At 40.0% G+C, this 11,363-nt stretch overlaps 2 gene segments (V, D, J or C); both read left to right on the top strand.

Annotated features, from left to right (window-relative positions):
* Positions 1–1,346: 1,346 nt before the first annotated feature.
* LOC125020316 lies at positions 1,347–1,828 on the top strand. The segment is given in 2 exon segments: positions 1,347–1,398; positions 1,506–1,828. Coding segments are annotated over 2 exon segments (375 nt in total).
* A 5,404-nt stretch (positions 1,829–7,232) lies between these two features.
* LOC125020418 lies at positions 7,233–7,771 on the top strand. The segment is given in 2 exon segments: positions 7,233–7,284; positions 7,392–7,771. Coding segments are annotated over 2 exon segments (384 nt in total).
* The last annotated feature ends 3,592 nt before the right edge of the window (positions 7,772–11,363 follow it).

Here is an 11,363-nt window from a genome sequence, read left to right as displayed (position 1 = left end):
GATGATGAACATTACTACAAACTAGAAGAAAAGACTGAGAGAAAGACAGAAAGACAGAGAGTGAAAGATGTAATGAAATGCTCCTCATGTTCTACCAATCGGCGGTTGCTCTTTTTCATGCTGCAGTCGGTTGGGGAACTCAAAGGAACTCTAAGTGTAAATGACCAGTAGGGTCTTGGTTTATTGTCATACATGTTCCTGGGTATCCTCAGCTGCCCCAAAAACAGTGTAGGGGTACCAGTGTGGTCACATGCTGCTTTTGTTTGTTATGCACACGTGCTTTGATTGATGTATGCCTGCCACACTTTGCCAGGGTAGCCACGGGGTTGTGGAGATCTAGAGAATGAACGAGTATGGTACGTAAAAGTATGTTTAGTCATTTAATTGTGTTGTTTGTTTACTGCCAGAAGAGACTTGAGATGGACCCGGTACTTGTTGGACTGCAGAGTTTACGCCCTTGGTAGGCGAAGTGAGGTAAATGTTTGGCGTGTTATAAATGTGTATGTGACTACAGTGAAGTATTGTTAAATTGTATGATTATTGATGAGTAACGGGATTATAATTTGAACTTGTTGTGGAGTACTTTAATGTGTCATTTTGTAAAGGGAATCTTTCATGTGTGTGTTTTAGTTTCACGGTGCCTGATGATAAATAAAAAGTGCGCCAGTCGAGCTCCAGTCTATTGTTTTGAATGCCAGGGGACCGTAACACTAAGACACTGGACAGCCCCACCTTCATGACATCCTGGAGGGGCAGAGATGCAGCAATAGCAGGAGGCTTCTCTCACTACACTACAGGACTGAGAGGATCAGGAGGTCCTTTGTCCACACAGTCATCAGACTGTACAGCACCACTGATTAAATGTTTAAATGCTCCTTTGTCAAAAAAAATAGTGAAGATGTCGGGTCAACTGGGCATAGTTCTGAACAACCACCACTGAACAACAACCACTCAGCTCTTTTGCACAGACATACATTTTAATACAGTCTGATATATATTACCAGTCTTCCTTTTCCTTTGGCCCTACTCTTACTGCTGCTGTTACTTATGTTGATTTTCTGTTCAATACTATTCTAAATTGAACCATTCAGAAAATAACAGGAGACTTAAAAAAAAACAAAAAACTTACACTTAAGAAAATTTACATTACACCTGACCATATAACCACACAAATGGAAAAAGACACCAGAAGAGAGTCAGAGCATTTCCATAGAGAGTGACTTTGCATCAGCAGCACCATGCTCCAGTGCTCTGGGAGAGTTTATAGTCCTGAGAGTTGAAGACTGGATGACTGACAGCTGTCCTTCATGACAACAGAAGCCACAGAAATCCTCCTCATCAAAAACATGACTTTGATCTGCGTCCTCATCTGGACTCTCCTCTGCTGCTGCTTCACAGGTAAAGTCCAGAGAATCAAACTCCTCTCCTCTATCAACATCCGTCCCTCTGAAATGAAGCCCACAAAACCATCAAGCTGCTTTATGTTTTTGTCTCTGTATCCTCAGAGTCCAGAGGCCAGGTCACAGTGACTCAGCCTGGATCAGTGAGGTCTGCTCTGGGAGGAACCGTCACCATCAGATGTAGAACCAGTCACAGAGTAGATGATGGAGAAGACTTAGCCTGGTACCAACAGAGAGATGGAGGAGTACCTAAACTTCTATTTTACTATGTTGGAAACCGAGTATCGGGGACGCCAAATCGTTTTACAGATGGTGGAAGAAACACTGACTTCACTCTGACCATCAGTGGAGTCCAGACTGAAGATGCAGCAGTTTATTACTGTATGGGTGAATTCAATGTCAACAGTCAGTGGGTGTACACACAGTGAAAAACCGTCGTACAAAAACCTCCCTCAGCTGAAGAGGAACTGATCAACAGCTGCACTAAAACTAAACCAACAGATGTTTGATATCGGCACAGTTGTTAGGATGTGATCAAATATTTCTCCAGCTGAACAATATAATTTAGTTAAACATATTAAAAGTAAAGCACTGCAGGTTTGAAACTAAAATTTGATTTCTCACATTTTGAAGACGTGACATCACAACACTGATTGACATAAAACTCTCTTCATATTTTATATTTTTGGTGGTTTTTTTTGTTTGTTTGTTTTTTGTCTTGTGGTTTGTGCAATATTTTTTTTTTCACTGCAGAGCAATAACTCAGAACACAGGTTCACTTCACTTGTACATAATGTTATACATATATTTCCTATATTTTTTACATTCTCTTAATTATTGTGTAGACACAAGCCTTTTGTATTGGTGTATTATTTCCTCGTTTTGATAGGTCTTATCGTTGTTGATCAGTCACTGTTCGATGACAATGATCTTTTTCGAAAAATTTCGTTTTAGAGTGCGGAATGTTGGTACTTACAGTGGGAGATCGTCTGAAATTTTTCTCTTTCCACGCTCGTCCTGGACACAACTTACACACTAGACACATGATTTTTTCCACAGTTGTAGCCAAACCTGTTGTGTCTCTCACAATGTGCTCGGCAAAGCAGTGAGACGTACAGAATTTAAACTGCAAAGCATCTGTTCGCGGTAAAGTACCTGTCTGCTCTCCACTCACTCCAATGCAAAGATTTTCTGAGAAAAGGAGAAGAGACGTTTGTTTTTAACTCACGAGTGTGTCCAAAAAAATGTTTATTCTAGGAGGACAAACAACATATCAAAGTCTTCGGGAAGGTCTTACAATGCCCACGGTCTGCTTGTTTTTCGGATAGGAGCTACGGTTTTGTCACAGTAAGCCCAAATGTGAGACCAGCGAAAAGGGGGGAAATCTAGCTCTTTTCTGTGTCCCGGCTCCGTGTGCTTCTGTCGTCATTGACGACCACTGTGAGTTGCCACGGCAACCCCTGACCCTCAGGCCTGAGCCACAGCTGAGACCAGTTCATTAATCAGATGTCTCTGCTGTTAATACAGCTGATCCCTGTGTCCCACACATTAATGTTACAACAACACACATCAATACACACACCTCCCCACCCACACAGGTAACTTTGTAATTACAGATACACACACATGCGCATGCAAGTGCGCCCTCCTCAAACACCCACCCACCCACACACACACACACACGCAGGTCATTTTGTGATTACAGTTACACACACATGCGCACAAGCATTATTAGAGCTACATACACACACACAGGCGCCACACACATACACACATACACACACAAACACACAGGAAACTTACACTCAGGAAGAGTAATAGGATGTACAAACATGTGCGCGAAAGCGTGCATTACTCTCTCACACGCAGGCTAACTGTAAGCTAACTGTGCTAACCTTATGCTAACTGTGCTAAATGTGGGATAAGTGTGCTAACCGTGCGACATGTGGGTCAAGTGTGTGACATGTGGGTTTACTGAACTAAATGTAGGCTAACTGTGCTAACCGTAAGCTAACCGTGATAAATGTCAGTTAAGTGTGTTAACTGCAGGTTAACTGTGCTCACTGTAAGCTAACTGTGCTAACCATACGCTAATTGTGCTAAATGTAGGCAAAGTGAGCTAATTCCCATGTTGACAGAGACGGTACCCCCGGCATTAGCTCCCGTTTTCTAGTTCTTACTGCCTCTTTCTTATTCTGATTGCTCTTTGTTCTTAACACTGGTACACTTTGGGTTGGAGCTGCTGTAACGAAAAGTAATTTCCCCATGGGATCAACAAAGTTATTCTGATTCTGATCGAAACAATGGCCTGAATATCAAAACTGACCTCTGACCTTTGTTCATTCACAGCAGGAAGTGAATATTTGAAAGGTTCGTTTAGTCCACAGTGGTTTTCTATATGTTTATGCTGATGATTCTTTGCTGTTATTTCTGATTTAGAAAATCATTTGGAGACTTTTCTTGTCATGTGAAAAGTAAAATGCACATTCAGTGAACACATGAACACATGAGACACTCTGGAAACTGAATGTGGCTGATAAATACACTCCCTTTCCAGTTCATTAGGTACACCAGTGAAGTCATTCTAATCTAAATAATCCTGAGTTGATGTAGAAACAGCATTCATTATCACACAGGATGACATCTTTCAATCCCTTGTGACAAAATCCGATGCAAAATTTAAAAGTCCAGTCCAAGTGAAAAACTAACTAGCGAGCAGTCAGCTACCAACTAGCAACCAACAAGAAGACACTGCTACCTAGCCAACAGCAGTAGGCAGTATGCAGCACATCAATGGGGAATTCAAATGGGGACCCTCTTTCACCAATGTTTAATTCATTTAGGCCCACAAAACCTCAACAAGAATTACCAGTGAGACCTTCAACCAAGAGATTAGCTTAGCCGTACTACTAACTACTAAAACCACTTAGCCTTACCTTTAGCATGCTCCCCAGCTAGGATGTCTCCTTCTTAGCCACAGTCACTCACTTGCAAGCTCTGCTGCCAGGGACATAGGGACCAGGGACGTTGTTTACTGTGACTCTCTGTTCTCTCCCACGAAAGCCCAGGTTGCACAGGAGAGAAATGGTGGATTTTGCCACAAATCCATGGCAACCCACCTCCACCCCCGCTGCTCAGCCATCTCTGCATATTTAGCTCTCTTGAGCTCATTAGCCTCTTCAACTCTGTCTTCACATGGGACAGTAAGTTCAATAAAATACACTACCTTCTCTACTTCCAGTCACAACAGCAGGTCTGGTCTCAATCGGGTGCTCACTATCTGCGCTGTTACAATCAGCTGTCCGTTTAAGTCGGCCTTCACCTCCGGTCTGGCCATTTCTCCCTCCTGTAGAAACATAATATGCCTATTTTCCTTTCTAGCAGGTAAGGAATTGAGTTCTACCCGTTTTTCCTCAATTGTAGCTGCTATGCATTTCAGTACATGGTTGTGATGCCAGGTATATGAAACTTTGGAGAGACTAACCCATCAACCTGGTGGAATGTGTATAGCCTAAGTGTACATACACTAGAACACATTGGGCAGGCAGCATACTCCCTTAACCACCGGTTTAGGTTCTGGGGAGATGGCAGCACATCATAAATAGCACTGATCATTAATCTAATCCTGTTAGCCTTCATGCTCCACAACTCTCTCCACTTCAACTTCCCTTTCACTACAGTATCCGAGTTCACCTGGATGATCTCTGTGCTGCTGGAATTAAGGGGTTTCTGTTATTTAGCCTAGCCCACTAACTACTATGTTAAAATATTAGGAACACATGTTGGTTTAATGTTTGCACAAAATGAAGTGATCAGTGAGATTCTACTTATGACTTAATGAATGAAACAGTGAGATGACTGGATGATTTATCATGAGGTGTTCACAGAGGTTTATTCATGATTCCAGGAAGATCTGCTCTGACTGGATCAGAAACCTTTTAGAGACATGAGACGTTCAGATTGATTGAGACTAAAATATCTGGACGTTGACTTTGTTTCACTGAGTTTATCAACAGGATTCTGGATAGAGATAGAAATGATGGAACCTTACACTTCCTTTACTCAGTCACAAACTGTTTGATCATCTCAGTTTTTCTCCTCATCACTGAGAGAAAATGATAGAAAAGAGTCGACATGAGAAGAAGTGAGTTGATGAGCAGATCTTTATTATTTAGAAGTAGTGAAACAAGCTCTCATGCATATCAGCACAGAGACAATCATCATCCACTTTGACCTGAAATATGTCCAACTACACTGGAAACTAAACAAGCACATGTCTCAACATTTCCAAGAAAACTTTGGCTTCAACATCATCAACATGTCAACCATACATGACTTTAAAGGATTTAGTGGAAACAAGCAGAGAAAAGCAGCTCACTGCCACAAAATGATCTTCGTGATTTAACAAACTGTCGACATGATTTCAAAGTCAACGTGAAATAAAAAGACATTTACAAATCCCCATCTTTATCTTCACTCTGTCCAGTTTGACTTGAAGAATGTCAGATTGAATCCATCCTAACAACAGTTATTTTGATGTCACATTAGAAACTGATCATAGGAGGAATCAACTTTGATCGTTTCTACACTTCAAGCTTTGAAATTTCACTTTGACACAAATGTGAAAATCAAACGTGATCAAAGCTGATCTGAGTTAGCCTCCATGAGGAGAGAGAACACATCAAGACTAAAAAAGATGAATCTACAATCTAGTATTTAGTATTAAATACAGTAGAAACTTACTTCCAACTTCCAGTCTGGTTCCTCCACCGAACGTCAACCACAGTGATACAAACTCATTGAGGCGCCGTACAAAAACCTCTGACTGTAGAGAGACACGGCTCTCTGACTCTGTCAGACTGAACTAAACCTACAAGCCCTCAAAATTCAACTTCACCATTAAAACCACAAAGAAGGATTTATCCTCTGAACCACACTAATGTTTTAGATTCATTGATGTAAGTTTGAAATATCTGACGTCAACTTTATGTCTTGTTGCAGACATAGAAATATAACAATATTACATTGAAAGATGTTTAGTTTTCCTGAACAAAAAGTCAATGAAATAAAACGAGAGAATAGCTCCTAAAATAAAACAGATTTAAGTTTGACTTACTTCCAACTTCCAGTCTGGTTCCTCCACCGAACGTGTACCACAGTGATACAAACTCATTGAGGCGCCGTACAAAAACCTCTGACTGTAGAGAGACACGGCTCTCTGACTCTGAAACAAACAAACTCAATAAACTCATTGTCAGATCAGAGTTTATGACATTAGTGCTTAAAGTGTTGAAAACAGATTCACATCATTTGGATTATTTTATTTATTGTGAAAGTTAATTAATATAATCACTATCATAATATTGTTAAGGCAAGTAAATGATAATATTTAATAGAAAAGGTCTTTATTTAATCTTTCCAATATGAATAAGTATCAAACATATGTCTATCTGAGATTATAGTAAATCTGATGATTAAAATACTAATTTAATTTAACTCCAAGTGTTACGCTGACATCTGTATGAAGAGAATTATTAAAAATATATCATTTATTTCAGTCGACCTCAAGTCACAGACAAACAAATGAACACTGACACATTTCTGATCAATATCCAAGAATGAAGTGATTGATCCATTGATCAACATCATGATCAGAGTGATCCAAGTCCCTGTTGGAGTGACTCAGAGCATTTCCATAGAGAGTGACTTTGCATCAGCAGCACCATGCTCCAGTGCTCTGGGAGAGTTTATAGTCCTGAGAGTTGAAGACTGGATGACTGACAGCTGTCCTTCATGACAACAGAAGCCACAGAAATCCTCCTCATCAAAAACATGACTTTGATCTGCGTCCTCATCTGGACTCTCCTCTGCTGCTGCTTCACAGGTAAAGTCCAGAGAATAAAACTCCTCTCCTCTATCAACATCCGTCCCTCTGAAATGAAGCCCACAAAACCATCAAGCTGCTTTATGTTTTTGTCTCTGTATTCTCAGAGTCCAGAGGCCAGGTCACAGTGACTCAGCCTGGATCAGTGAGGTCTGGTCTGGGAGGAACCGTCACCATCAGATGTAGAATCAGTCAGAATGTCCATGTTTGGAGCAACTACCACCTTTTAGCCTGGTACCAACAGAGAGATGGAGGAGTTCCTAAACTTCTCTTTTATGGTACTAGCTATCGAGCATCAGGGATTCCAGGTCGTTTTTCAGGCAGTGGATCAAACTCTGACTTCACTCTGACCATCAGTGGAGTCCAGACTGAAGATGCAGCAGTTTATTACTGTCACAGTTATCACTGGATCAACAGTCAGCGTGTGTTCACACAGTGAAAAAGCGTCGTACAAAAACCTCCCTCAGTCAGACTGAACAGAAACTGAAGTGACTGTTGCAGCTGGAAGCTACTGCAGAGACTGATACAGTTCACTGAACACTAACACATTCATTGTCCAGTTTTTCATTTTGTCCTTCACTTTTATAAATAATTCCTACTTAAACCGAAATCTTTTCTAAACAAATCATCTCATGATGACAATGAAACATCACATACCATTGATGAACAGTCAGAATATAGTTTCTTTTCTCACATATCCACCACCAAAATCTAATATATTGATGCTCACAAATATAGAAGTTCACACACTGTGACATATCCAACATTGAACAATGATTTACATCCCACTATTTTTCCATCTCTCCTTATGTCTTTATAAGTTTAGTTCTTATCTGGTTTGCTGGTGATTAAAGCAAAGACAGAGCTGGACAGTAAATGTGACAAAGCTTGGTCATGACCTTTGACCTCAACTTCACCGTGAATCACAAGTGTCTCAACAACATCAAGAAAACATGACTAAGACTAAGATCAGCATCAGGAATCTTGCAAAAGGCATTTACAAAGACGTTTTGTCCCAGTAGCTTCTTCAGTTCTAACAAAATGCTGGAAGGTTGAGGTTTAAACATGAAACACTAATTAAAAACCTTCAGAAACTTGCTTGACTTGATTCTGTTAGAACGGAAACTGATGCTACTGATTTTTCCATTAACTGGATACTTATCTTTTGTTAAGAGGGGACTGCTGTGTCTAAACCACTTACCTATGAATTGTCAGCGAGAGGCTGAATGTGACTCTTACAATGGAAGAAACTACTTGGATGAGTGGAGAAACACCTTCAAGAATCTCTACAAGTCCATTTGTATCTTTAAATCCCTTTTGGATTACCATGACCTGGATGACTGAGTAACTTCACGGACATCAGGAATATTCAGAATTATAGATAACTCAAAGAAAAAGAAACCAATGAATAATCTCTGGGAGATGATTGTCTTAAACCTTCATTAAATTAAATATATTAAATAATTGGATGTGGTCGTCCTCAGGGAACTGTCTTGGCTCCCTTCCACTTCTCTGTCTACAATGATGATTTTAAACACCTCTGAACCAGTTTTAATCTGCAGAAATACTCTGTGGACTTGGCCTTATCTCGGCTGGGGAAGATGGAGATTACAGAGGACTCATCAGAGACTTTCTAGTCTGTGACCAGGAAAACTGCCGCCAGCTGAATGTGGGTGAAACTAAGGAGCTGGTATTGGATTTCTGCAGAAACAAAAACTGACTTGAACACAAAACTAGACTGGTCTGACCACACTATACCAGAGCAGACTCTACCTGCTAAGAACAATTAAGTCCTTCTAAAGTTAGACCGCGCTGCAGAGGTCCTTCTATGACTCCGTGGAGATATAACGTATTCAATTTTAGTTTATACTCATTTAATTTTTATTTATTGTATTCTTAAACTGTCTGCTACAGAAATACAGGAAAATATCAGCACCACGTGATAATAGAGTATGTTAGACATCATTGATTCACAGACGGTGTTCTAAAATATCATCACTGACACATTTTAATAGACTCAGAGCATTTCCATAGAGAGTGACTTTGCATCAGCAGCACCATGCTCCAGTGCTCTGGGAGAGTTTATAGTCCTGAGAGTTGAAGACTGGATGACTGACAGCTGTCCTTCATGACAACAGAAGCCACAGAAATCCTCCTCATCAAAAACATGACTTTGATCTGCGTCCTCATCTGGACTCTCCTCTGCTGCTGCTTCACAGGTAAAGTCCAGAGAATCAAACTCCTCTCCTCTATCAACATCCGTCCCTCTGAAATGAAGCCCACAATACCATCAAGCTGCTTTATGTTTTAGTCTCTGTGTCCTCAGAGTCCAGAGGCCTGGTCTGGGAGGAACCGTCACCATCAGATGTAGAACCAGTCAGAATATTAATGGAAACTATTTAGCCTGGTACCAACAGAGAGATGGAGGAGTTCCTAAACTTCTCATTTATCGTGCTAGCACTAGAGCATCAGGGATTCCAGGTCGTTTTTCAGGCAGTGGATCAAACTCTGACTTCACTCTGACCATCAGTGGAGTCCAGACTGAAGATACAGCAGTTTATTACTGCATGGGTGAATTCTACATCAACAGCAAATACTCGTTCACACAGTGAAAAGGCGTCGTACAAAAACCTCCCTCAGTCAGACTGAACAGAAACTGAAGTGACTGTTGCAGCTGGAAGCTACTGCAGAGACTGATACAGTTCACTGAACACACAAACCAGACGTTGGTTAAAAACTTCATAGAGATCATACACTGCATGTTAAAAGACATAATTTATTATAAGTCACAAAAGAAGTGACTTAAAATATTGAATAATCATAGAGAGGCTATTTTCCCAGTGTCAAATTTTATCATTTCCATTTTATATCCACCAAATCTCAGGCAGGTATTAATCACATGCAAAGTCAAGGTGGATTTTCTGTCTCTCACTCCTATTTAACTGTCATTAAGAGATAAACCAATGATGACCTTTGACCTCAGCTTCATGCTCGATCACAGTTTTCTCTCTTGAATTCCATCAAAAGAGAAAATGAAGACACAGATCAACATCATAAATGTTTGTGATCAATAATCATTCAGTCTTTAATATGAATTTCACTAAGAATGATCACAAAGATCACAAAACTTTTTCGAGTGTTGGTACCTTCACACTAAGTTAGTGTAAATTTGACTCTTCTTGTAGTTAAATTTATCACTGCCTAACACCAACCAGTGTTAGTTTAAACACTTTTATGTAGTGTTAGCAATTAACTCTCTCAGAGGACTATTTCTTAACTACACAAGTGTTACTCCCATAACACTTAACAGGTGTCAATATAATTCTCATATAATCCTACAAAAAAAAAAAAAAATACTTGGAAAACAAACTACTAAAATAAAAAGGTTTTCATGTTTGGCAGTTCAAAAACATTTATTTTCAAACTTGCACCACAAATATTAGAACATACAACAATAAGGCACGGTGTAGCGTTAGCACCACTTTGGCATGCTAGCTAGCAACTCCGAACCATTAGCATCATCTTATCACATTTTATGAAACCATTTATTTTCAAAATTGCACCACAAATATTAGAACATGCAACAGTAAGGCACAATGAATGTATGTAGTGTTAGCACCACTTTAGCATGCAAGTTAGCAACCATTAGCATCATCTTATCACGTTTTATATCTATGGTTAGAAAGTGCATGACTCGTCCCACTCAGACAAAACGTCAAGCCAAACGTACCGTTTACTGCCGTTACTCACTTTCTATGTTACAGTGAGGCCAGGCATGCATGCTAACCATGCTAACCATGCTAACCTCTAGCTCATTAAGCAGGTGTTCGGGTGGTTAGTAACAGCATGAAGAGTAAAGTTTCCGTGGCTCTGTGGCTATTTAACACTTGAGGTGTTAAATCAGAGTTTAGAGTAAGAAGTTCGGAGTTAATATTTAAACATTAACACCCAGAGCTTTGATTTAGTGACACTTTCTTTTAACACTCGGTTTTGACAACAACCTTTTATCGACTGAGAGTTAATTATAATGGATTAACTCTATGCAGAGTATAATTAACTCTACTAATGTATGTCTAGTT

This window comes from Mugil cephalus, chromosome 14 (assembly GCF_022458985.1).
Source record: "Mugil cephalus isolate CIBA_MC_2020 chromosome 14, CIBA_Mcephalus_1.1, whole genome shotgun sequence".
NCBI lineage: Eukaryota > Metazoa > Chordata > Actinopteri > Mugiliformes > Mugilidae > Mugil > Mugil cephalus.
The sequence above is the reverse complement of the archived record's forward strand: the minus strand, read 5'-3'. Positions and strand labels throughout refer to the sequence as shown.